Source organism: Podarcis bocagei (genome assembly GCF_964188305.1).
Source record: "Podarcis bocagei genome assembly, chromosome: 12".
NCBI lineage: Eukaryota > Metazoa > Chordata > Lepidosauria > Squamata > Lacertidae > Podarcis > Podarcis bocagei.
In genome coordinates this window covers 57,990,880-58,017,869 of record NC_138137.1, presented here as the reverse complement: position 1 = coordinate 58,017,869, position 26,990 = coordinate 57,990,880, and the positions used below count along the sequence as shown (strand labels likewise).

The window sequence follows — 26,990 nt, the reverse complement described above, 5'->3', positions numbered from 1 at the left end:
GCAAAACGAAGCTTGCCCCCGGGGACAGCGGGTCTTCTCTTTTGAAGCAAGGGGATGCGGGGAGATAGCGATCTCCCTGCAGCCCCTTGCTGCAAAAGACGTCCGGGGGAAGCGGGGAAGCGAAGCGCTTCGCTTCCCGCTGCTCCCGGACCTCTTCTGAAGCAAGGGGCTGGGGGGAGATAGCGATCTCCCTGCAGCCCCTTGCTGCAAAAGACGTCGGGGGGAAGCAGGGAAGAAGCGCTTCGCTTCCCGTTGCCCCCGGACCTCTTCTGAAGCAAGGGGTTGCGGGGAGATAGCGATCTCCCTGCAGCCCCTTGCTGCAAAAGACCGGGGGAAGCGGGGAAGCGAAGCGCTTAGCTTCCCGCTGCTCCCGGACCTCTTCTGAAGCAAGGGGTTGCGGGGAGATAGCGATCTCCCTGCAGCCCCTAGCTGCAAAAGACCGGGGGAAGCGGGGAAGCGAAGCGCTTCGCTTCCCGCCGCTCCCGGACCTCTTCTGAAGCAAGGGGCTGGGGGGAGATAGCGATCTCCCTGCAGCCCCTTGCTGCAAAAGACGTCGGGGGGAAGCGGGGAAGAAGCGCTTCGCTTCCCGCTGCTCCCGGACCTCTTCTGAAGCAAGGGGCTGGGGGGAGATAGCGATCTCCCCGCAGCCCCTTGCTGCAAAAGACGTCCGGGGGAAGCGGGGAAGAAGCGCTTCGCTTCCCGTTGCCCCCGGACCTCTTCTGAAGCAAGGGGTTGCGGGGAGATAGCGATCTCCCTGCAGCCCCTTGCTGCAAAAGACCGGGGGAAGCGGGGAAGCGAAGCGCTTCGCTTCCCGCTGCTCCCGGACCTCTTCTGAAGCAAGGGGCTGGGGGGAGATAGCGATCTCCCTGCAGCCCCTTGCTGCAAAAGACGTCGGGGGGAAGCGGGGAAGAAGCGCTTCGCTTCCCGCTGCTCCCGGACCTCTTCTGAAGCAAGGGGCTGGGGGGAGATAGCGATCTCCCCGCAGCCCCTTGCTGCAAAAGACGTCTGGGGGAAGCGGGGAAGCGAAGCGCTTCGCTTCCCGCTGCCCCCAGGACCTCTTCTGAAGGCTGGCGGGGGGCAAAAGTCTTTGTCCCCCCTGCCTGCCTTCCCAGGGGCTTTTAAATCGCCCCGGACAGCGGAGAAGTCCTCCGCTGTCCGGGGGGATTTTAAAATGCTGCCCGCCAGCATTTTAAGATCGCCCGGACAGCGGAGAAGTCCTCCGCTGTCCCAGGGTTTTTTAAAATGCTGGGGGTGGGAAGAAAAGCCCTTGTCCCCCCCCCAGCCTTCAGAAGAGGTCCGGGGGCAGAGTGTCCCCGGACCTGGTCCGAAGGCGGTTTCCCTAGGAACGCATTAATTGATTTTCAATGCATTCCTATGGGAAACCGTGCATCGCAAGACGAAAAAACCGCAAGACGAAGAGACTTGCGGAACGAATTAATTTCGTCTTGCGAGGCACCACTGTATTGCTAGAGGAGACTCTTGAGAGTCCCATGGACTGCAAGAAGATCAAACCTCTCCATTCTGAAGGAAATCAGCCCTGAGTGCTCACTGGAAGGGCGGATCCTGAAGCTGAGGCTCCAATACTTTGGCCACCTCATGAGAAGAGAAGACTCCCCGGAAAAGACCCTGATGTTGGGAAAGATGGAGGGCACAAGGAGAAGGGGACGGCAGAGGACGAGATGGTGGGACAGTGTTCTCGAAGCTACCAGCATGAGTTTGACCAAACTGCAGGAGGCAGTGGAAGATAGGAGTGCCTGGTGTGCTCTGGTCCAGGGGGTCACAAAGAGTTGGACACAACTAAATGACACAACTAAACAACAACAACAACAACAAAGCATCTCTTTAGATGCTGCAAGTTTAACAGCATATCCTTGATTCAAGCTCTGTGGAATATCGTTTAAAATGGAAAATAGTCTCTTTGGTTGTTTTTCCCCATTTTTACTGACCCTGTTCTCCATGAGATTTGGGGAGGGGGGTTGCACAAAGCTCTCCTTGCCCCCCTCCCTTAATTTAAAGTCACACTGTGAGGCCTATTAGACAAAGAGAAAGAGAGAGAGAAAACTGGTTCAAGATCAACCAACACGTAGCTGGCAGAATGCATACAAGAATTTCAGATTCCCCAAGTCCACCGCCTAATTTATAGGAGAATGATCTCATCTAAAGTCTCCTATACTCCTCGGAGGAAGGGCAAAACCAAATGTGATTAATGCATTCATATTTTTTTTTACTTCATAACAAGCCTCTGAGGTAAGGACTTCAGTCCTGGGCTGGAGAAGTTGCCCAAATTCCTGGATGCTTATTTCAATTTCCTTGGAGTAGGAAGGTTTTAGGAACCTGCCATGTACAGGGCCGGGTTGAAAATTTCAGCTTGTAAATTCAGTAAATTGATCTCCCAGGGTAACAAATAGATTGACAACGGGGGCTTTTAGAGTGACTCTGATGCACATATAGACAGCCACATCACCTTGCTGATTACCGAATGCAGGTTCCTTGGCTTCAGCGATAGCAACGCGAAGCCTCTAAGGGAAGCGCAGAGGGAGCGCTCCCTCCGCACTTCGCGTTGCTTTCGCTGAAGCCTGGAGCACCGACCCCTCTCGCTCTCCAGGCTTCAGGGATAGCCGCCTACAGCCTTCGGAGCGCAGCACGAGTTCCTGCTGCGTTCCGGAGGCTTCAGGTTCCTTTCGCTGAAGCCAGGAGAGTCTTGCTCTTCCAGCTTCGGCAAAAGGAACCCGAAGCCTGAGGAGCGCAGTGGGAACTTGCGCTGCGCTCGGAAGGCTTCAGGGATAGCCGCGCGCAGCCCCTCCGGCAGGGAGAGGCTGCACGCAGCTATGGCTTCTTTAGCTCCACGCAGCCTCTCCCAGCTGGAGAGGTTGTGCGCAGCTAAAGAGGAACCCAAAACAGCGAGCGGGATCCATCCCGCTCACTGTCTTGGCTTGTGCCATAGCCGTGTGCAACCCCTCCGGCAGGGAGAGGTTGCGCGTGGCTAAAGAGGAAGCCAAAACAGCGAGCGGGATGGATCCTGCTCGCTGTCTTGGCTTCTTTGCTCTTGGGGGGGGGGGACCTGGGCTTCCACTGGCAGTCCCAGAAGCTCTGGGAGAAGTGAACAGGCTGCGTGCAGCCTGTACGCTGCTCTTTGGGGCTGGGGGGGAAATAAGATTCCCCCCCCCGATTTCCCCCTTTAAAAACTAGGTGCACCCTATGGTCCAGTGCGCCTTATGGAGCAAAAAATACGGTAAGTTTTGGTTCGTTCACACGTTACAATCTCTATGAAAGCAAGGGCTCCATCCAGAGATGTTGTGCCACTGCCCAGATCATCATTTATAAAGAGATCTGTGGTAGAGCACCTGTTTCTTCCTAGTTCAATCTCTGGCGTCTCCATATAAAATCATCTTAGGTAGGAGATGGTGGCTAAGACCCCTCTCTCTGACAGATGCTCTCAAGAACTGCTGCCAGTCAGAACAGGCAGTGTCAGGCGAGGTGAGCCAAAAGCACGACCTGGTTTGAGGAAACTTCTTATAATCCTATCACGCTAGTTCTTCAGGTTTGGAGCTACCATCCTGAAACATCTTATAGGAACACAGCAAGGGACGGGGACCCTAGATAGTGCAAAAAGGGAGTTCTTCTCCTCTGGGTACTTTTCTGCCCTCTCAACTGACACCTCAATATCTGATATATCCTACAAGATCACAGGATATCACACACATATATTTTACACGGCAAATGTATGCTTCTCCATACCATCCCCTTGTTGGAGCGGATAGACATCACTACCATTACACTCCTAAAATGATGAGCATTCAGGTATGATTTAGAGACACCAAGGACGTTTCGCTTCAAAGCCTAGTTTAGTTTCAGAAACAACACTAGGTGGTCTTCCCAATCTCCCACAAAAAGGAAACAAAACAAAACAAAAAAGCTTATTTCCTACTGACGGGCTTTTCAAGACAGTCACACCACTCATTACAGAATGTTCAACAGAAGAGAAAACAAGATTTTTTGGTAGTGCATTCGTTTTCACCAGCCCCACTTTCCCTAACTATAGGTTTCATTCAGCACCGAAGTAGGTTTCTGTTCCAGTTGCAGTTTCACAAGCATGAGTTTAGTTAAAGGAGAAATTCTCCCTTTTGTATTCTACTTAGCTGAAGCCACCAGAGTCTTTCTCCTTCCCACAGCCTCCACCATGGCACCTTCCAACCTTGTTCTGAGAGTCCTCTCCACCCCGAACCTCTCTGGAGCTGGGGGGTTTTTTTGGTGTGGATCAGGTTTGCTTGGGTATAATACCTTTGAGCAGGTGCTGTTCTGTGACACCTCCCACCTTGAAAACTCCAGCATATATGTGAAAAAATTGATATCCCGTACATCTGGTTGGTTACATTACCAATTGCTTAAAATTATGGATTTGTAATCCTGTAATGCTATTACTGTATATCCTCTGAAGAAGGAACGGGGGCGTGGAGAGGAGAAGCAGAAGGCCAGATCATAGTAATTCAATACCTCCAAATAGAAACGTAACAGCTGTATTGATTCATAAATATGGAAACGTTTAGGAGCCGTCACAAGTTGAAATCTTGAGAATGAAAATCCAATTGTGACAAACAAAAGGGAAGGGCTTAGAGAGGAAAAACCAGTCCCAGTTGTTGCTGCACTAAAATGAAAGGCAAGTGATCTCAGGTTATAAAAATAAGTAATACTTGCAGCGGATGTCAGCTGACATTCAACAATTTGAACCCAAATTGGTTTTGGTGATAAGACAGGTAAAGGGTAAAGGGACCCCTGACCGTTAGGTCCAGCCGCGGACAACTCTGGGGTTGCGGCGCTCATCTCGCTTTATTGGCCGGGTCACGTGGCCAGCATGACTAAGCCGCTTCTGGCGAACCAGAGTAGCGTACGGGAATGCCGTTTACCTTCCCGCCAGAACGGTACCTATTTATCTACTTGCACTTCGTGCTTTCGAACTGCTAGGTTGGCAGGAGCAGGGACTGAACAATGGGAGCTCACCCCGTCATGGGGATTCGAACCACTGATCTTTTGATCGGCAAGCCCTAGGCTCTGGGTTTAACCCACAGCGCCACCCGTGTTGTGATAAGATACATGTATACATAATTTTCCTTATACCACGAGCTGGGACTTTACTGACACCCAGATGTTGGATTTCAACGCTTGCCAGTTCTAACCAGCCAGGCCTATGGCCTGAGATGATGGGAGTTGTAGTCCAACAACACTTGCCCTCTCTGGCCTTGCTTACTGTGGGGGAAATGTTGTGACTAATCACTATGAAGCCAGCCCAAGCAGCACAACCTCTCTCCAATATAGACTGCCATTTGTGACTCACTCAGAGTCTGAGAGCCCAAAACTGCATTAAGCAGCAGTCCTCGGGCAGAAGGGTCAATGAAGACAGGAAGGAGAAGACACAGCATAGCACTGCTAGCTGGTATTATTCACAACAGCTGCTTATATCCATCACCAAGCGCACAGAATCCTGCTTCCTCCTCCAATTAAAGTGCAATTCTGCCTACACAGCTCAATGTATTGTTAGTGAAATGCCCATTCGAGCAAGTGGCTTAGAACAATGGTTCCCAAACTCCCCGCCCCCAGACCACTTGAAAACGGCTGAGGGTCTTAGCAAACCACTTAATAATGGCTTTTGTGCCCAGTACAGCAATTGTAATGCTCTGTGCTAGGTGCTCTATGATTCTGAATGGTATTTTTATAGCATACTTCACTTTTATATGATTTTATTGTACTCCACAGATTCTAAAATGTAACACAATAAAATACAATGCAAGAAGCAATTAAAATATGATTAAAACTCAAGATTTTTAATGCAATAGACCATCCTCGGTCACACATCCACAGAGCACCTGAATGAAGTTCGTGGACCACTGACGATTAGTGGATCACAGTTTTGGAACCCCTGACCGAGAATTATTCCAGATCTTCTTCATCTTTTACCTGTCCTAGTAATGCTTGTTTAGAGTTCAATATGCTAAATGTAATACAAACAAGCTGCCAAAAACCTTGTCCTGTTGGGCAGATCTTCCACCCAGTTTTTCAGGCTTCTCCAATGCTCTGCCAAGAAATGTTGACTGCTTTGTACCAGATTAAGGAAAATTATTCCACGGTCAGCTACACCTGCTTGAGAGAGTCTCCTGAGAGTAATGACGTTTGCTTTCCTTCGGGGTCGGCCTGCTAAGTGGGAAGGAGGACAACGTGTCCTAGAGGACAGGAAAGGAAGATCTCTCCCTCATTCTGTGCAAAGTCTGCTGTGTTCCGAATATCAAGGGGAGGAAATGCTGAGCAAACAACTTGATCACAAGTGCACTGAAAAAATGTTTCTTTAAATGACCATGAGAGAGAAAGGAGATCTTTGGAACAGCAGAAAATACTTGCCACAATACTTCTGCTCCACAATGATTTTTATAGCACCCCCAAATTATAACCATTATTCAACAAGGCAGTGGTTTTCAACCAGTGTGCCGTGGCACCCTGGGGTGCCTTGAATGATGCTCAGAGGTGTCGCAGGCAACCCTCTGCCCTTCTTTCCTTCCCTCCCTCCCTCTGATGCCCTCTTGCGCCTCTGCCACCCAAAGGCTTGCACAGCTGTTTGTTGCAGCAGCCCTGGCTACAAGCTCTCCAGGTGAATGGTGCCTCTGGGGCTGGTCAGGGGGTGCTGGTTGCCAGGAGCTGAGGTGGCCTCAGAGTAAGCAAGCGGTCGAGGGAGCCCAGCCGGCCAGTCTGCCAGCCCCTGCTGTTGGGAATGGACTAGGGAGGGTGTTTGACAAAGGGTGAGAAGCTCCGGGTCTGCAAGCAAAGAGTGATATAACTGGGCTCCTGAGCCCCGCAGGGCTGCCACAGAAAGAATGCAGTTGGTCAAGGGAGCTGTGGACTCAGAAAGGTTGAAAACCTCTGCAATAAGGGGTCCGTGTGCTCTGCGAACAAACCATGCGCACAAAGAAAGATTTGTTCAGCAATGAACATTCCCTTCTCAGAAACCCACTAAAACCTGAACATTTCATTCAGATCTTTAAGGTCTTTAAGCAGAGGCTTGACAACCATATGTCAGGAGTGCTCTGATGGTGTTTCCTGCTTGGCAGGGGGTTGGACTCGATGGCCCTTGTGGTCTCTTCCAACTCTAGGATTCTATGATTCTATGATTCTATGATTCTAAGATATTACAGGACTTCTCTATCTAGTTCAGGGGTAGGGAAATGGTGGGTTAAATGAGGTTGGGGATTGTCATTCATTTAAAACATTTTGTACCACTGCTCTTCGGCCAAAAAGAGCTTTAATATTATGATCAATAATGAACAAGACAGTTCTTGCCCACAGGCTAACCTTCTGAAAGGCATGACGCACAAGGCAAATGGAGGGAGGAGGGAGGGAGAATGCAGTCAGGCAATTGGTCTTAATGTTAGGAATTTCTTGCAATGACCATCTTGAATGGAAATGGTTCAGCGGGAGGAGGAGCCAGCAACAGCTAGTGTCTCTGTGGAGCTGATGAAGGTGGACCCTGCTCCTCATCTCTCATCGGGCTACTGCCATATGGCACAGCTGATGTTAGATGACAGCTGAGGGATAGCCATATGGAGCTGTCTGGATTTTAAGTGCATTGTGGTGGGAGACTTCATACTGGTTTTCTGTACCTAATAAACCTATCCACCCCCCAAAAAATATGGATTTAAACAGGGGACAGGGAAATATGTGGCCCTCCAGATGTTGTGAACTACAACTCCCATCATCCCTAGTCAGTGAACATGCTTGCTGAGGCTGAGGGAAGCTGAAGTTCAGCAACATGCAGAGGGCCAGAGACTCCCCATCCCTGATATAGGAGGCAACAGGTTATGCCTGCTTTTTAAAAAAGGGACTGAACTTGCCTTCAATCTGGTACCCTTAAGACTGAGGAAGGTCGGAAACAGGCTCATGAAGGATAAGCCTTAGTGACGAGAAAACATACTAGCTTAGATTGGGACCTCTATATATCCCTCGTACCTACGGGTAAGAGGTCCTGGTATCTCCCAGGGCATCATTTATCCTCGTACCTACGGGACCGCCTCTCCCGGTATGCCCCACAGAGAGCCTCAAGGTCCATAAATAGCAACACCCTAGTGGTCCCGGGCCCTAAGGAAGTTAGATTAGCCTCAACCAGAGTCAGGGCCTTTTCAACACTGGCCCCGGCCTGGTGGAACTCTCTGTCTCATGACACCAGGGCCCTGCGGGATCTGATTTATTTCCGCAGGGCCTGCAAGACAGAGTTGTTCCACCTGGCCTTTGGCTTAGAATCAGTTTGATTCCCTCCCCCTCTTTCTTTGTCCTTTCTCCTCCTGTGAAGAGCCTGCATCCTAATGTTTTAATGTTGTATTTTAATCAACTTGTTTTTATTATTGGTTGTTAGCCGCCCTGAGCCCGGTCTTGGCTGGGGAGGGTGGGGTATAAATAATAATAATAATAATTATTATTATTATTAAAGTGAGCATTTCTCTGAATACAGGATGCTGTGAGAACACAGATGGGGAAAGGCTGATGCCATCATATCCTCATTGCTGGAAACAGAACTGCTGAATTAATTAGAACCTGGGTCAGACCCAGCAGGGCAAGTTTTTAATGCTATAATGCTTGTTGAAACTGTGTAGGAGGTCTAAAAGGGAAGATCAGATCATGTTTTCTGGACTTCCGGAGGATTGCAACGCTGGAGCATCCCAACTTTAAAGAAGGATGAGAGCCTTTGATGATGCCCTTTGCCAAACCACCGCTGCCAATCTGCTTCACAGCAGCCACATGCCAAGCCGGGAAGGATTCATTCCATGAGTCATTCAGTCCTTGGGTTGCTTCTCCTGTGAGGAGAGCGTGCAGCTGCAATTTGCATGCAGGAGGTGGAACACCACAAACTGGGCCGATGCCGAAATCCAATTTACACACGGACCACCCACAAAACGTTAAAACCAGGACTGGCTAGGAAGCACTGCTGTCACCGGCAACCTAGGCTTCAAAACCCCACTGGGCAACCTGGAACACATTCCTGAGAGGTTGCACAGCTTGCAATGACTAAAGGGCAATGCTATGCAAAAGTGGTTACTCCTAATAATTGGGACCGAAGTTATCCTCTGCCGGATTATAATCAAAGGGCAAACCCAGGATGAGAAGCTCCCCAAACAAGGTGTTGCTACCTCATTATAATACCTTCAAACAAACAAATGCTGAACAGGACTCTTTAACCTGAACAAAAACATGGGCTTTGTAGTATCGCCCTCAACTGCAGCTTTTTGCTACTTGGGCTCTTCCCGTTTCCCAGTCCCAATCTGATCCCAAACACCATCTCATATAGGTCCCCACTTCTTCCCTGTAGTCCCTCTACCCGTCAGGGTTTCACCACTCAGGGATGCCAAATATACCTGCATTTCCCAACTTGCTGCATCTTCTCTCTTAAAGCACACCTCTGGCCCTCCCCACTGACAGTAAGGCAGCCTTTGAAGGCTAAAAGGTAAAGGGACCCCTGACCATTAGGTCCAGTCGTGTCCAACTCTGGGGTTGCGGTGCTCATCTCGCTTTACTGGCCAAGGGAGCCGGCATACAGCTTCCGGGTCATGTGGCCAGCATGACTAAGCCGCTTCTGGCGAACCAGAGCTGTGCACGGAAATGCCATTTACCTTCCCGCCGGAGTGGTACCTATTTATCTACATGCACTTTGAGGTGCTTTCGAACTGCTAGGTTGGCAGGAGCAGGGACCGAGCAACGGGAGCTCACCCCGTCATTGCGGGGATTCGAACCGCCGACCTTCTGATCGGCAAGTCCTAGGCTCTGTGGTTTAACCCACAGCGCCACCCGCGTCCCCTTTGAAGGCTACTGGACTACAATTCACAGCACCCCCAACCTATAGCCATGGGAGCTGGGGCTGATGGGAGCTGGAATCCAACAGCACCAGGAGGGCACCTAGTTGGGGAAAGCTGACCTGGAGATTCAAGGGCAAGGCAACCCCTCCTGCTACTGCCTACCCCCCACCCCACCCCACCCCACCCCAAATCACATCCACCAGTTTTCCTATATGGTTTTTCTTCTTCAACAGGCCCTCCTTCCATAAAATCCCGATTTCCAGCTGCTTACAGGGAAGTGACAGTCTTCCCTTGGCTGCCATAGCAAAAGCGGCCTTTTATGGGGGGGGGGATCCTTAAAATAAGCCGAATAAACTCTACCGGAGAGAGCGCAGCGAACACAACACATTGCTTGCTGTTGGCCCTGACACTGTTCAACGCCGCTTCCAATGTCGTATATTTGTCGTTTCCCACCCCCCAAAAAGCCACTTTTTTGAGTGCTGCTTGAGCAGACAATAAGCGCATATTGCTGCTTATTTTATGTGTGTATCATCACCGGCTACAATATCAGTCTCAGGTCGACTCACAGCGAGGTTTCTTGCAGCTGTGTTGCTGGGGGGCCGGGCTAGATGACTCCTGGGGGACCCCCCCCCCTTACAACTCTGTGACTCAAGATTACCTTCCATACAGGCGCAACATGTGTGCTGGAAAACCAGTTCCGTCTGCCTCATTTATTAATACTCTCCTCGTTGGGGGGGGGCCCGAAATGCTGACCAGACCCCCCCCCACTGCTTCCCCTCCCTATCAGGGGCAGACCCCGCATCTCTCCCCCTCCCTTCCCCCTCAGGGACCCCCGCCACACCTCACACACACCCTCCCGGGAAAGCCCCCAATCCCTCTCCCTTCCCCCTAAGGGCCAGCCCCCACAAATCTCCCTCAGGGAAAAGACCCCCATCTCTTCCCCTCCCTTCTCCCTCAGGGACCCCCGCCACACCTCACCCCCCAGGGCCAGCCCCCCATCTCTCTCCCCCCCCGGGGGGGAAGGGAGGGGGAGAGATGGGGGTCTTTTCCCTGAGGGAGATTTGTGGGGGGGTCTTTTCCATGAAGGGGAGGAGGGAGATGTGGGGGCTGTCCCTGAGGGGGAGGGGAGGGAGATGTGGGGGAGATGTGGGGGCTTTTCCCTGAGGGGGAGATGTGGGGGCTTTTCCCTGAGGGGGAGATGTGGGGAGGGTCTTTTCCATGAAGGGGAGGAGGGAGATGTGGGGGCTGGCCCTGAGGGGGAGGGGAGAGAGATGGGGGAAATCTCCCTCAGGGAAAAGACCCCCCACAAATCTCCCTCAGGGAAAAGACCCCCATCTCTCCCCCTCCCTTCCCCCCCAGGGCCAGCCCCCACATCTCCCCCCTCCCCTTTAGGGAAAGACCCCCCCCAGCTCTCCCTCAGAGAAAAGACCCCCCCCCATTTTCTCTTCCCCCCCCCGCCTGAGGCGCTACCTTGAGGGTGACGTCGCAGAGCTTCCCCTGCCTCCGGATCTCGCCCATCACCCCGTAGCCCCGGCTGGGCAGGTCCCCCACCGAGAAGTGCACCAGGTCCTCCGGGTCCAGCTCCGGGTCCGGCCCGGCCGCTTCCAGCATCTTGCCCGCCCGCCTGCCAAGCCCCGGGTCCGGCCGGGACCGGCGCCCGCCGCGCGCGCAGAGGCGGAGGAGGGAGGGAGGGAGGGAGAGAGGCAGGGGCAGCCAGCCCTCCTTCTCCTCGCTTTCGCTTCGGGCGCCGCCTGGCCCCGCCCGGCCACCGTAACCCGGACGAGGCCGGCCCCTTTCTTCGCCTCAGCCCGACGAGGGAGGGGGCGGGGGGGGGACACAGAGAAAGAGACAGAGAGAGAGAGAGAGACGCGCCGGAAGCTTCTAGCCCCGCCTACCCGCCCCTTGGGCGCGAGAGCGTCCCCTTCCGGCCAAGGCCGGAGCTCGAAGCCGGAAGCGGCGGTCGCCATGGCGACGGCGGATACGGGAAGCGGCGGTCGCCATGGCGACGGCGGGCTTCCCTCTCGCCGCTCGTCCTGCCCGCGCGCTCCCGCCGGCGCTCTTTTAATGCCTCAGGCGCTCGCTCGCGCGCTCCCGTTCGCTCTCGCCCTCGCCGGCGGCGGGAGCAGGAGAAGCCTCCCCGGGCGAGGGTCAGTGCCTGTCTTTCTTCCTTCCTTCCTTCCTTCCTTCCTTCCTTCCTTCCTTCCTTCCTTCCTTTCTTTCTTTCTTTCTTTCTTTTTCTATCTGCCCCTCTTGAGGGAGCCCCCCAAGGGGCATAGGGGGGCTCTCTCTCTCTCTGGGGCAACAGCTGCAGCTTTCCCCTGGGCCCTCCCGCTGCTCAGAGATGCGAGTGGGACTGGGCTAAAATAGTTGTTGTTGGGCTGGCATTGGGGATGACAAGGACATCACATGGATGCTTCAGATTAGAAAGAGATAGAAAAGGCCATGTGATGATCCCATAAAAAATACCCGTCTGGAAGCACTCCGTGTTGCCTAAAGCGCAACAACTTTTGGGCGATTTTTTTTTTAAAAAAAGCTCAACAACTTTGCCCAAAAAACTTTTGCATCCTGATTTTCACCTTTTGAAATATGGCAACCCTCCTCTACAATGTTTTTTGAATGCCACTTGGGCTGATCTCTTTCCTCAGCAGCCCTCCATAACTGTCTTCCACCACCCAGCAGCACCTGGGTTTTATAGTCGGAGGGAGCGCTGCTGTGCTTCTCCACAGAAGTTCAGTTTACATTCATGACTAATTCTTATTTACATTCATGACTAATTCTTACTTACTTACTTCTTTACTAACCTGTGCTGCACATTCCTTCCTTTGCAATATTTAGATAGAAGTAAACTCCACAGAGGGGATGCGGGTGGCGCTGTGGTCTAAACCACAGAGCCTAGGACTTGCCGATCAGAAGGTCGGCGGTTCGAATCCCCGCGACAGGGTGAGCTCCCGTTGCTCAGTCCCTGCTCCTGCCAACCTAGCAGTTCGAAAGCACGTCAAAGTGCAAGTAGATAAATAGGTACTGCTCCGGTGGGAAGGTAAACAGCGTTTCCGTGCGCTGGTCTGGTTTGCCAGAAGCGGCTTAGTCATGCTGGCCACATGACCCGGAAGCTGTAAGCCGGCTCCCTCGGCCAATAAAGCGAGATGAGCGCTGCAACTCCAGAGTTGTCTGCGACTGGACCTAACGGTCAGGGGTCCCTTTACCTTTTTAAACTCCACAGTTTACCGTAAATTTCGCTCCAAAACACGCACTTTTTTGCTCCGAGAAAGTAAGGGAAAATGCCTGTGCGTGTTACGGAGCGAATGCACGGATCGGAGCCATGGCTGCCGTCAGTCAAGCAAAGCGAGAGCTGCTTACACGCTCTACGAGGCTCTCACTTTGCTTTCTTTAAAGCGACCTGGAGCCGGGGACGAGGGAGGGAAGGAGAGCCATAGCAGCAAAGCCGGCAGCAGCCGCTTACACGGGAGGAGGGACAGACGCTAGCAAAGGTCTGCGCGCTCTCTAAACAGAGCAATGAGGCTGCAGAGAGACGGCATGAAAGATAAAATTTAAGCAACCAGCAGCAAAATAAAACCAACCTCGAGCTCTGAGCCAGCGCAGTGAAAACCAGGAAGTAAAAAAAAAGGCTGGGGATGAGGGAGAGGGGAAAACTTTGCAAATCCCCCGCGTCTCAGCTGATCGGCTGGGATGGAGCAGCTTGCTTTCAGGCAGGATAGATTTGAGCATTGTCTGGGTCCTAGTGCCCCTATCGCTTTTTTGTGCTCCATTCTATTGCTGCTGGTGGCTGCTTATCGTTCAGGCTGCAAGGAGAAGCGCTTTTACACAGCTAATGGCGAATCCCCTGCAATCCAAGTCCTCCTCACTTGCTCAAATCTATTCTGCCTCAAAACAAGGAGCGGAAGGAAAAGGCTGCAAACTGTTAAATGGAAAAAACCCAGGCACAGGGCAAATACCTTAAGTATACCTTTAAAGCAACAGTGCTCTTTCCCTCCCTCCTCCCCGCGGAAAAGCTCCTTGTCCCTTGAGTTCTTTTCCTTCCCTCCCCACTTAAAACGTGGTTACAAAGCACGGATGCACATGGATCCTCAGGATTTTTGCACTGGGTCACCCCAAATTCACCATCAGATCACATAGCATTTCCATGGCTACAGCCTGCACCAAAAAACACACGCACCCACTGTTTAATGGGGCCGCAATGACGCAAAAACGTGGTTACAAAGCATGGATCCACATGGATCCTCAGGATTTTTGCATTGGGCTACCCCAAACTCACTGTCAGATCACATGTCTGTGGCCACAGCATGAACCATAAAAATCATACATCCACTGTTTCATTTAGAATATTTTTTCCTTGTTTTCCTCCTCTAAAAACTACGTGCGTGTTATGGTCAGATGCGTGTTATAGAGCGAAAAATACGGTACTTAGAGAATTGCAGTCTTGTATATCGCCTTTCTGGCGGTGCATGCAAGGCTTAAGAATAACAATATTGCTGTCAGTGATAATGAATTATAAGGAGGAAAAAATTGGAAAAGGTGGGGAGGGGAGCTAAGCCAGTTCCACACTCTTCCCTTCAGGTGGACTTTGGGGCGGGGGAGTGGAGCTTGATGGCAAAGATGCCACCCCATAGACATAGCCCCTCTGTTGACCAGCATCATCTGCTCCCTGGCAGTTGATGGCAGAGCGTCCGGAGGGAGGGGGGAAATGATCTGGCAGCAATAGAAGAGATGGACATATGTTGGCAACAGGAGCGGGAAACCTGATTTTTAAAAACCGTATTAAATTAAAGCAATTGGGTTTGATTTGTATCAATTTGGAAAACTAATAAAAATAATTTGTAAAATAAAATAGAGCTTAGAATGGGTGGGGGTTGGCAGGCGACGGATAATAAAGACCCCAAGTCGCAGAAGCAGCCCTCCCCAGTGAATTGCAGGTTGTCCTGGCCCCTGGCCCTTGAGAGATGGGCGATTCGTGCAATACAGTGAGGTTCCAGTACAGATTCGTGCAGTACAGTGAGGTTCCAGTACAGTGAGGAACAAGAGATTGCTGGGGGCGCTTCCAGAATGTTGCTATTTTCAAGTGAGATTCAGTAAAAACAAAACAAAAAACCCCAGCAAATTCTGGTTGCACAATTACAGTTGACAGGGAGGTCTTGCACATTAAATGTGCTTCTCCCAAAGATCAGACTTCTTGCAATAAGGAAAAGTGGCGAGGGAATGCGCTGGAATGTCCTTTGATGCAATGTCATCCTCCCTGCAAACACATTATAATTAATGCTCATTTAGCAGCCACTTCCAGAAGTTTGCTGTTTGCAGGTAGGATTCAGGTACAGTGATACCTCAGGTTAAGTACTTAATTCGTTCCGGAGGTCCGTTCTTAACCTGAAACTGTTCTTAACCTGAAGCAGCACTTTAGCTAATGGGGCCTCCTGCTGCTGCCGCTCCGCTGGAGCATGATTTCTGTTCTCATGCTGAAGCAAAGTTCTTAACCCGAGGTACTATTTCTGGGTTAGCGGAGTCTGTAACCTGAAGCGTATGTAACCTGAAGCGTATGTAACCTGAGGTACCACTGTACATCCCGGAGAATTCAGGTTGCCAAATTATCGCTGATTGGGATGGCGTCCGGAAGCACCTGCCATCTAATCTCCCCGCAAAGAAATCAGGGTCAATGCTCAGCGAAGAGGCCATCTGGAAGCAATTGTAGTTGGGGAGATACACGCTCACATCTCTATTTCCCTACTTCCAGGTTACTCAGGATTCTTTGTAAGGAAGCAGAAAAGCTAAACCTTTTTGCCTAAGGCAGCGGTGAAGAGCTGTAGTCCTCCAGATGCTGTTGATGAGAGCGCAGGAATATCTGGAAGGCCACTGAATCCTAGTCACTGTGGTTAGATGGTTTAGCAGCCTTTTAGCATCTCTGGTTTCCAAAAGCCTGTTGCTTCTTAGAATAGCTCCAGAAGTAGTTCCACACAAGGGAATGAAGACTTACGCACATACCAGCCAGCTTCATTTTATTCAAAATTAAACCCAGAGTTCTATATTTCTTGGCTCAGTCGCTGAGACATACTGGTGGCGGGTGGGAAGCAGGAAGGCCTGTCTCTGATCTGAAGCCTTCACAAAAAGAAGGGTAGGGGAGTTTGATCAACTGTTCCTTCCCGCCACTCCATCTTGCCGGTGGGAGCTGGGCATGGAAACTGAGGGAGCAGTCTTGCTGCTTTCAAGTTGTGGCAGGAGAATGTCTGTAGCTCTGTTCAGAGTGTCTTCCTTGCATGCAAAGCTTAGAAGGCATCAAGTTCCTCACCAGTCTAGGCAACATGGAGGCCTCCAGATGATCTTCTCCTTTCATCCTTAAGCCAGCATGACCAGTGGTTAGAGATTATGTGAGTTGTCGTTCACCAACACCTGGCAGGAACTGCTTCTACTAGGGAGGCTCTGGGAAGAGATACACTCCCATACTGCCTCTGACACTGGAATTTCACCTTTTATGTGTCAAACACTGGAGGTATTTAATCTGAGCTTCTTCTCCTGATCCAGAGGTAACAGTAATCAGCCTATCATTTGCACTGGTTTTATCTTTTTTTTTAAACCTTGAGATTCAAGGGCTGATGTGAATTGAACCTTGAAGAAATTCATTTTCCCCCTGTTTTTCCTTTCCATTCCTCTGCCCCCCCCCCAGTGCTCATCACCATGTGTGCCTGTCCAAAGAGAGTTAGCGCATTTGCACGAGTCAAGCCGACAGGTGACTTCCCACAGGACATGATCAAGTTCGGGGAAGACAATAAGGTCAGTGAACACAGGTCAGCCGAAACAAAAACCATTCTGGTCTACCTTTGTGCATGTCTTTTACCGGTCTGTTTCTGTTTTAAAGCTTCAAGGATGCTTTGAATTAATTTTGAAGGAATATGGTTGGTGGTGGGCGACGACAATTCATGCCGTGTTCTTACGACCTTCAAGGTTACAAATTTCCACACTCTGTTTTCTTTGTACTTTCCAGACGATGGAAATATACATTGAGAGAGACCGCACGAAAGGAGTAGTCAACAACAAGCAGACAGACTGGTCCTTTAAATTAGATGGTGTTCTTCATGATGCTCCCCAGGATGCGGTTTATGATGCAGTAGCCAGAGACTTGGTCGCCCAGGCCCTTAATGGATATAACGGTAAATGTTCTTGTCATTGCCTGTGCAGTCTTCAGTTTCCATCGGGAATGGGAGCAGCGTTGAATGTGTGTTACCTCAGCAGTCCTTCTCTGGCAGCCTTGTCTGAATGTTCCTTGAGGCTCTGTATCCTATTCTGATGGTCCAATCTGTTAGGCATGCAGTACCAGACGCGGGTGGTGCTGTGGTTTAACCACAGAGCCTAGGGCTTGCCGATCAGAAGGTCGGCGGTTCAAATCCCCGTAATGGGGTGAGCTCCTGTTGTTTGGTCCCAGCTCCTGCCAACCTAGCAGTTTGAAAGCACGTCAAAGTGCAAGTAGATAAATAGGTACCACTTTGGCGGGAAGGTAAACGGCGTTTCTGTGCGCTGCTCTGGTTCGCCAGAAGCGGCTTAGTCATGCTGACTATGTCAAGGTCACGCTGAGCCAGGAGAAATAAATTCCTGTGCTCAGCGAGCCGCTCTCTCTCTCTCTTACTTTCGTTTGCACGGTACTTGTAATGAAGTTCTTTCCACCTCAGGAAAGTTTTTCCTTTACTGTGAATCTTTTGACTCTGCGTGATTCTTTGATTCTTTTTTTTTTATTGCAAGACACCACTGTCTCTCACATGTTGGGAGAGGCTGTCCTTGTGGTATTGCGGTCCTGAGCCATTGAAGGCTGTATAGGTCAAAACTAGCACTTTTAATTGGGTTTGGGTCTGGATACTAACTGGCAGTCAGTGTAGTCAATCCAGGATTGGTGCAATATTCTCAAACCACCCTGCCATGGTGAGCTAGGCAGGCCATTGGCCTGATCCAGAAGACTCTTCTTATGAGTTCACGGTGTCTCATTTGAACATAGCTGTCAACCGTCCCTTATTTGGTGGGAAAGTCCCTTATCCCAGCGCCGTGTCCCGCTACTGTCCCTTATTGATGATGTCCCTTAAATTTCCCGGGTTTCAAAGGAAGCAGCTCCTCTCCCTCCCTCCCTCCCTGCCGGCCAGGGAGGGAGGCTCCAACTGTGTTGCTTGGCTGCGTTGCTCACCCAATAAGGAGTCTTAAGAACGACTGGGGGGTGGAGCTTGCATGCCTTGTGCCGATCAAATTGGCCACGTTGCCTGGGGACTCGCCTTTGCTCAGCGCTTCCCAGCGGAGAGGTGACGGTGGTTTTCCTTGCTGCATCCCCTTTGCCGGGTTGCTGCGCTGTGGGAACCACCGCTTGAGGCTTCGTTTGGCTGCTGGCCGGGCTTTCTGCCTTTGGCTCGGAGGGGCTCAGAAGCTGAACATACCTGTGCTCTGAAAATCCCTTATTTTGGCTGCTGATCCCTTATTTTCGAGGCTGCTATCCCTTATTTTTAAATCTGTAAGTTGACAGCTATGCATTTGAAACTTGCAGGTACTATATTATGCTATGGGCAAACTGGAGCTGGCAAGACTTTCACTATGACGGGAACAACGGGAAACTACAAGCATCGAGGGATCATACCCCGAGCTATCCAACAGGTAACCCTTTCCATGATGCAGTGATGCTGAAGAAGGAGGAAGCTAAAACAGTTGTCCATGTGGGCACATGGGAATTCCTGCCAACCTGTGACGGTTAAGGCTGGTGTCGCTGACAGAACAGAAAGGGGGGGGAGCCCTGGGGCAGCCCCTACCTCCTAGACAAGGAGCAGTGAAGGGGCACGGGAGGGCCTGATTCTGCACCTATTTGGCCCCCATCCAGGTGACACTTCAATCCCTGGCATATCCTGTTAAACTTTATGAGACTTTCTCCATCGGGCTATCTGAGGTCCTTTAACGGGAGCTCTCAAAAAATGACCGAATATGCAGAATTAGACCATTTATCAGAAAGAATAAAAAATAAATCAAAGGAAGTATTTACCACAAAATGGGAAGTCCTTAAAATTTGTTTGAAAAATAGCAATGGCAGTTTGAAGTCTGTAGCAGCATTTGAATAACTTCAATAATAATAATAATAATAATAATAATAATAATAATAATAATAATAATAATAATAATAATTATTTATTATTTATACCCCACTCATCTGGCTGGGTTTTTTGCGTCTTTATCTGCAAAAAATTTTGCAAAATCATTGCAGGAGATCATGTGGCCCATACTGGGCTCTGATGTAGCAGGTGGTTCCGCTAAATTGCGAACCACCTGAAAAAGTCTCCTGCTGCTGTTTTCTGCAGATGCAATAGAGGCGGCGAAGAAGGTCTTCTTCGCCGTCGCTACCGCCACTTGGTAGGCTCAACATTGAGCTCTAACCCGTGTCCGGTCAGCTTCAGTAGGAGTTTTAAATCTGATGGAAAACCTAGGATAGAATAAATAACATTAAAGCCAAAATATGCTATAATATGGTAGTGAATAATGGATGAGAAATAGAAGAAGTGAGGAGTAGACGGGAAGTCAGCTATATAGGGAAAAGTCATTTTTATGTTAAATGTATTGTGAGTAATATTTAATGTATTGGTGTTGTTTATTTATATGTGGTATATTAAAATTAAATAAAAACTTTTTTAAAAAGGAGCTCTCGGCTAGCCTCTTTTGCAGTTCCTGCTTATTTCTTGCTCAGGATGAGCTTCCCACTTGAATGGGAGAACTTCCGACTGGGCTGTGCTCTTAATTTACCACCCCTGGGTAGTACACAGCGCTTGTCCATCTCGGAGCAGACCCAAATGAAATTAACAGACACAAGTACGAGTAGGTGTATTAATTTCAGCGGGTCCACACTGAGCCGCATTTAGAGGTCTCCAACCCCCTCTCTTCCCATCTTGGAAAAAAGCACAGATAACGTGATTGACAGCAACTTTGCTGAGATCCGTCCATCCTTCTCTACAGGTATTCAAGTCGATGGAGGAACACGGGAGTCAGTTCATCACCGTTCGAATTTCGTACCTGGAAATCCACAACGAGATCATCTTTGACCTTTTAGCCGCGACGCCCAGTGACATTCCACTGTCTATAGGAGAGGGACCCCAAGGCGTCTATGTGAAAGGCTTGACGGTGCACGCAGCCCCCCACGAAGAAATTGCTTTAAATCTCTTGTTCGAGGTAAGAAGAGTCAGTGTGGCCTCGCACTTTCTCTCCTCCGTGCTACTTCTGAGCTGTGTTATGTTTTTTATAGTCATTGAATTGGCTACTTCCGGGTTGTGCAATCTGAAATTGCCTGTAATGTGATTGAACCCCACCCATATAACACCAGTCCTGAAAGACCTACATTGGCTCCCAGTACGTTTCTGAGCACAATTCAAAGTGTTGGTGCTGACCTTGAAAGCCCTAAATCAGGAGTCAGCAAACTTTTTTAGCAAGGTCCACTGTCCCTCAGACCTTGTGGGGGGCCAGACTATATTTTGGAGGGGGAAATGAACGAATTCCTATGCCCCACAAATAACCCAGAGATGCATTTTAAATAAAAGCACACATTCTAATCATGTAAAAGCACGCTGATTCCCGGACCGCCAGCGGGCGGGATTTAGAAGGCGATTGGGCCAGATCCGGCCCCCAGGCCTTAGTTTGCCTACCCATGCAAATGGCCTCGGTCCATTATACCTGAAGGAGTGTCTCCACCCCCATCGTTCATCCTGGACACTGAGGTCCAGCGCCAAGGGCCTTTTGGCGGTTCCCTCCCTGTGAGAAGTGAAGTTATAGGGAAGCAGGCAGTGGGCCTTCTTGGTAGTGGCACCCACCCTGTGGAACGCCCTCCCATCAGGTGTCAAGGAGATAAAACAGCTGACTTTTAGAAGACACCTGAAGGCAGCCCTGTTTAGGGAAGTTTTTAATGTTTGGTGTTTCGTCGTGTTTTTAATATTCTGTTGGGAGCCGCCCAGAGTGGCTGGGGAAACCCAGCCAGATAGGCAAGGTATAAATCATGTTGTTGGGAAGTATTCTACGACAAACCTTCTTTCCCAAAAGATTGAACTTTTTTTGCAATAACGAATGGGATAATATAGGGTAGAATCTCCTATGACCCAGTGTCATCTTGTCCCCCTGCAAACCACTGAGGATGAGTGCTTAGAAGACAGGCTGTCTGAAGGCACCCTTTGTGTTTATTCCTCGCTGTCAGCTGTCCTGAGAATGTTGCTGTGGCCTATAAATGTGGCAGGGAAACGAACTCCTTTCGTTCTGTCCATGGTTTATTCCTCTGCTTTTCACTTTCTTCTCCAGGGGGACACCAATAGATCTGTTGGTCAACACGCTCTGAACAGGAACTCCTCCCGGTCTCATTGCATCTTCACTATTTACATCGAGGTCAGGGCTGGCGGAATTTTCTTTTCTTTTTATAATAATTCTTTTTATAATAATTTTTATTAAGTTTTCCATTTTAACAATCCAATCATATCACATTCATTATTCCAAATTATACCAATACATATCATAAAGTCCAAATATTTTGCCAAATTATATATTTTTGTTGGGGGTTCCCATGCTTCGCGTTCAGTAGGGTCCGATCATCTCATATTTCTGCAGCTTTTAGTATTCACCAGCCCCATCTTTCGATCTTCTTGTTGTTATCCTTTTTCTTCTTAATAGCCTCTGAGCTGTTTCCACAGGCGAGTTAAAGTAAGCAATATTATGCTTCTGTGTGAACTTTGGAAGGCTCTCCCTTTTTTTAAAGCTGGTAAGTCTTTTGTTTGCAATAAATTCTCACACGCTGAATCCTTCCAAAAGTCCTCCTTGGGTGGCAGGCGCCATCTTTCTCAGTTCCGATGAAATAGAATCTAGGCGTTTGCTCATTAATTTTCCCAGACAAGTTGCACCATAAATTAGCCTTTTCGGGGAAGATTTGCCAAGTCGATCTTAGAATGCAAGCATGATAACAAAGTAATGGCTCGCCTCCCCCTATGGCTATTAATCTCTGCAACATAGCCTGTCTCGTAATGGCGGATCCTGATTAAAAACTGTGTCACTGGAGAGCCTTTTATTTAGGGCTGGCGGCGTTTTCATGGGGTGGTTGGGAAAATCCAGAGGTCTGTGGATCCTCTAGTGCAATTCAACAGTCCTCTTGCGTTCAAGGTGCGCTAATGTCCCTGATCTCCCACCTCAGTGTCATTCCAGAATTCTTTCTGATGCCCGTTACGTGACCTCCAAAATTAACCTGGTGGATCTAGCAGGCTCAGAGAGGCTGGCAAAGACCAAAGTAAGTCCTTCAGGAGAACTTGTTTTTGCCTGAAGCCGGTGAGTTAGCTAACTTCATTTTAAGTGATCCAGAAGCTAGCTTTCCTTTTACACTAACGGAAAAAAGAAATCCCCGTGACAATGTGTGCCTTAAGTGTCTGTGTGATTGTGTCGAGGGGATGCTCATTTTGTTGTCACTTTGCAGCTCATACCGAACTGGGAGGGGTAGCTAATGCCGCAGAAGACAGAATCAGAATTCAAAATGGCCTTAGCAGATTGGAGAACACAGCCCAAACTAACAGAATGAATTTCAATAGGGAGAAATGTAAGGTTCTGCACTTAGGCAGGAAGAACCAGACACACAAATATAAGACGGGGGACTCCTGGCTTACTAGCAGTACATGTGAAAAGAATCTTGGGATCTTGGTGGACCATAAGCTTAACAGTGTGATGCAGCAGCAAAAAAGGCTAATGTTATTCTAGGCTGCATCAACAGAAGCATAGTATCTAGATCAAGAGAAGTATAGTGGTGCCTCGCAAGACGAAAAGAATCCGTTCTGTGATTCTCTTCGTCTAGCGGTTTTTTCGTCTTGCGAAGCAAGCCCATTGAAGGATTAGCGGATTAGCGCTATTAGCGGCTTATCTGCTGATCGGATCAGCTGATAAGCGTCTTAGCGGCTTAGAAAAAGGGGGGGGGAAATCAGCAGGAACTCGCAAGACATTGTCGTCTTGCGAAGCAAGCCCATAGGAGATTCGTTTTGCGAAGCACCTCCAAAACGGAAAACTCTTTCGTCTAGCGAGTTTTCCGTCTTGCGAGGCATTCGTCTTGCGGGGCACCACTGTAATGGTACCACTCTATTCCACCTTGGTCAGAGCACACATGGAATACTGTGTCCAATTTGGGGGAATCTCAATTTAAGAAGGATGTTGACAAGCTGGAAGGTGTGCAGAGGAGGGCAACCAAGATAATCTGTCTGGAAATCAAGTCTGGAAATCAAGCCTGATGAGGAATGGTTGAAGGAGCTGGGTATGTTTAGCCTGGAGAAGAGGAGACTGAGAGGAGATACGGCAATCGTCTTCAAATATCTCAAGGAAATGAGCTTTTAATGTGTGGGTTGTACACAGCCCAACTTACTCTTGCATTTTAATTCTGTTTTAAATTTGTTGTTGTTGCTTAGTAATCATGTGGTTGTGTGTCCACTCTGTTCTAACTGTGTTAGCCACCTTGGGTAGTTTATACAGAAAGGCCAGATCAAATAATTCAAATGAAACGTAAACCGCACTTTCTAAGGTGCCCTCTTGCTTCCCCTTTTTAACAGTCGGAGGGGTATGGACTGAAGGAAGCAACTTACATCAATAGGTCTCTGTCGTACCTGGAACAAGTTATTATTGCGTTGGCCGACCGTAACCGGGAACACGTTCCTTTCCGCCAGAGCAAGCTCACTTACACCCTGAAGGATTCATTGGGTAAGGACTTGGGTTGGTGGTACTGGCTGGAGTGTTGGGTTTGGACGAACCCGGGTTCAAGTCCCTGCTCATGTCAAATCTGGCCTTGACAGGGCTGTTATGACACTACGCCGACACTCTGAGTTTAGTTTAACATCACCTGATCTCTAAAATGTAGTTGCTTCTGTTCCCCCTTTCTGTTAAACAGCTCCTAAAGTGGCCAGGAAAAAAATTAAGTGCCATTAAAATTTATAATTTATTTGCAAGGTTCCCATTAAAAAGAAAATAATCTCTCTCTCTCTTTGTGTCTCTCCTAGGCGGGAATTGCAACACGGTCCTCGTAGCCAACATCTGCAGTGAAGCCATCCACATTGTGGAGACGGTAAGCCTCCTAGCGGGGACTCAAGGGACTGAGACATGGGATAGAAGTGAAGTGACCGTTCCAGGTGTTTAGGGCACATGCACCCAAATGCAAAACTGGGATTGTTTGAAGGCAGGGAGAGCCAATGTAGCAGCCTCCATATGGACTACAGCTCCCTATCACCCCTGGCTTTGGTTGTGCTGGTTGGATTTGATGGCAGCTGGAGTCTGGAAATTGCTGGAGAGCATCACGGGCAGGGTATAAATAAAATATTATTATTATTATTATTATTGGGTACCCCTGGTTTAAGGTGTGCTCTACATAGGCAGCAGAGCGAGAGTGGACTGTTCCACTTTAGACTGCAGGTGGGATATCTGTGCAACACCACTTTTAGCCCACCTGCACTGGGTTCCATGTTGGGGCATGTGCAGAGTGCCCATTAGGGTATACAGTCTGCAACCTGAATTCTCCTCTATGTGATTGAACCCCACCCATACACCGGTCCTGAAAGACCTACGCTGACTCCCAGTATGTTTCTGGGCACAATTCAAAGTGTTGGTTCTGACTTTTAAAGCCCTCAACGGCCGCAAAGGCCCAGTAGACCTGAAGGAGCGTCTCCACCCCCATCGTTCTGCCCGGACACTGAGATCCAGCTCCAAGGGCCTTCTGGCAGTTCCTTCACTGCGAGAAGTGAAGTTACAGGGAACCAGGCAGAGGGCCTTCTCAGTAGTGGCGCCCACCCTGTGGAACACCCTCCCACCAGATGTAGGTATATGTAATAGGCTTACGTTACAAAACGAAAATGGATTTTGAATTTGGAAAAAAGAAGTACAAAGATTCACAAAATGTTTAGGAGTATGCGTACCCCTGCATCCCCCCAGAAAAAAAGCACTGAGCACACCTAACTTAATATCTTTTCTGTCCTTTTTTCTCTGCATAAACCCGTATACATTAACATGCCAGTCCATTTCCAAGCCCCTTTAAGAGCAAGGGTGGGGAACTGGATTTTTTCCCCTGCCCCCCAGCACTGGAACCTTGTGGTGAAGGGCAGATAAGAATTCAAAATAATTATTTGGCATTCAGATAGGCTCTTGGGCACGGTTTTCTTGACTCCATGACAATTGCTAAGTGACATTCATTTCTCTTCAGCTGTCCACACTGCGTTTTGCCACCAGAATGAAATGGGTGACCACTGAGCCAATTGTGAACGAAAAAATAAACCCTGAGGTAGGTGCTACCCTGTGTGGGCAATTCCGCTGCCTGGCTGGCTGGCTGGGAAGAGAGGTTTGGTCAGTGGATGAGTGGTTAGTAGGACGCGGGTGGCGCTGTGGTCTAAACCACCGAGCCTCTTGGGCTTGCTGATCAGAAGGTCGGCGGTTCGAATCCCTGCAACAGGGTGAGCTCCCATTGCTCGGTCCCAGCTCCTGCCCACCTAGCAGTTCGAAAGCACACCAGTGCAAGTAGATGAATAGGTACTGCTGTGGCAGGAAGGTAAACGGCATTTCCGTGTGCTGCTCTGGTTTCCGTCACAGTGTCCCGTTGCGCCAGAAGCGGTTTAGTCCTGCTGGCCACACGACCCGGAGAGCTGTCTGTGGACAAACGCAGGCTCCCTCGGCCTGAAAGCGAGATGAGCGCCGCAACCCCATAGCCGCCTTTGACTGGACTTAACCATCCAGGGGTCCCTTTACCTTTACCTTACCATAATAATAATACAGTGATACCTCTGGTTGCGAATGGGATCCGTTCCAGAGGCCCATTCACAACCTGAAAAGAGCTCAGCCTGAATTGCTGTATCTGCGCAGGTGCGCGGTGCAATTTGGTGTTTGTGTTCATGCACAAAGCGCGATTTAGCACTTCTGTGCATGCGCAAGCGGTGAAACCCGGAGGTAAACCCTTCCGAGTTGCTGCGGGACGCAACCTGAAAAGACGTAATCTGAAGCGTCCGTAACATGAGGTATGACTGTAATAATAATAATAATAATAATAATAATAATAATAATAATAATGATGATGATGATGATGATAATAATTTATTACTTATACCCCGCCCATCTGGCTGTGTTTCCCCAGCCACTCTGGGCGGCTCCCAACAGGAGATTAAAAATACATTAAAACATCAGTCATTAAAAAACTTTCCTAAACAGTAGGAAGTGAATGGGGTCACTAACTGCTTGGGCTGTGAGACCCTACCTGCACATGGCCCGTGGGTGAGGGTCTCGCACGGGGATTCGAACCTCCGACCTTCTGATCGGCAAGCCCTAGGCTCTGTGGTTTAACCCACAGCGCCACCTGCGTCCCTTCAATAGTTGTAAGTCACCCTGATTACTGCAAATGCACTGGAAGGCTGTTTCTTAATTTCTGCAATAAAAATAGGAGAAATAGAAGAAATATAGCGATATAAATCTCTTCTTGCTGGCTGAGGTAGAGTAGGGGTGATGACGGCAACCAGGAAGGACTGGAAACTGAAACGCAGCTCTGGATCTTTCTACTTCTCTCTCTCTTTCCCGCTTCACTCTCACCTTTCATTCTCTCCCTTTGCTTAGCGAATGGTGAAAATTCTGGAAAAAGAAGTCCTTTACCTGAAGGAGGAGCTGGCCATGCACAACAGCTTGGTGAGAAACAGCCTCTGGGGACGCAGTTAGGCTTTGAAAATGACGGCCTCTCAAGGATTCTTTAGCTGTGATTCCTGCATTTCTGGGGGTTGGACTAGATGATCGTTGGTACTCCCTTCCAGCTCTATGATGGTAGCATCACCCAACCCAGATTGGGCCACCTACCGATAAAGGGATGGTGAGGAAACTTTAATACACAACGTGGGGTGGGCAGCTGGACCGTGCTTCACTCCCTTCTCCCCATAAACTGCTCTTAGCCACTTTTCTCCCGGCCCTGGGGAGTGAGGGAGAATTTGATTCACATTTATCTCAGTTTATCGTTTATCTCAGTGAAGACCTTACCTGGAAAATCAATACAACCCAGGTGGTTAAGAAAGCCCAACAGAGACTCCATCTCCTCAGAATATTGCGAAAGAACGATGTCAATCAACATTTGATGATCTCCTTCTACCGGTCCACAATAGAAAGTGTCCTTTCCTACTGCGTCACGGTGTG

The 26,990-nt window shown here is 49.4% G+C and overlaps 3 protein-coding genes across 5 annotated transcripts in view; 2 read left to right on the top strand and 1 right to left on the bottom strand.

The window, feature by feature from the left end:
• The window catches only part of KLHL18 (kelch like family member 18), a 47,561-nt gene extending 35,904 nt beyond the window's left edge, over positions 1-11,657 (bottom strand). The window contains exon 1 of one of the 2 annotated variants that reach the window (XM_081163707.1): positions 11,298-11,657. In XM_081163707.1, the coding sequence (XP_081019833.1) occupies positions 11,298-11,438 (141 nt within the window). In that variant the 5' untranslated portion in view covers positions 11,439-11,657. The remainder of the gene's footprint in view (positions 1-11,297) is intronic. The other variant, XM_081163708.1, reaches the window with a different exon arrangement.
• LOC308569544 (uncharacterized protein) overlaps positions 1-26,990 on the top strand; it is a 201,715-nt gene that overhangs the window by 165,383 nt on the left and 9,342 nt on the right. The window lies entirely within an intron of this gene.
• The window catches only part of KIF9 (kinesin family member 9), a 36,380-nt gene continuing 21,204 nt past the window's right edge, over positions 11,815-26,990 (top strand). Inside the window, exons 1-11 of one of the 2 annotated variants that reach the window (XM_081163573.1) lie at positions 11,816-11,974; positions 16,498-16,604; positions 16,816-16,981; positions 18,352-18,458; positions 19,800-20,012; positions 21,126-21,209; positions 22,006-22,098; positions 23,396-23,543; positions 23,840-23,904; positions 25,033-25,110; positions 26,427-26,495. In XM_081163573.1, the coding sequence (XP_081019699.1) occupies positions 16,509-16,604; positions 16,816-16,981; positions 18,352-18,458; positions 19,800-20,012; positions 21,126-21,209; positions 22,006-22,098; positions 23,396-23,543; positions 23,840-23,904; positions 25,033-25,110; positions 26,427-26,495 (1,119 nt within the window). In that variant the 5' untranslated portion in view covers positions 11,816-11,974; positions 16,498-16,508. Of the gene's footprint in view, positions 11,975-16,497; positions 16,605-16,815; positions 16,982-18,351; positions 18,459-19,799; positions 20,013-21,125; positions 21,210-22,005; positions 22,099-23,395; positions 23,544-23,839; positions 23,905-25,032; positions 25,111-26,426; positions 26,496-26,990 lie in introns of both variants that reach the window. The other variant, XM_081163574.1, reaches the window with a different exon arrangement.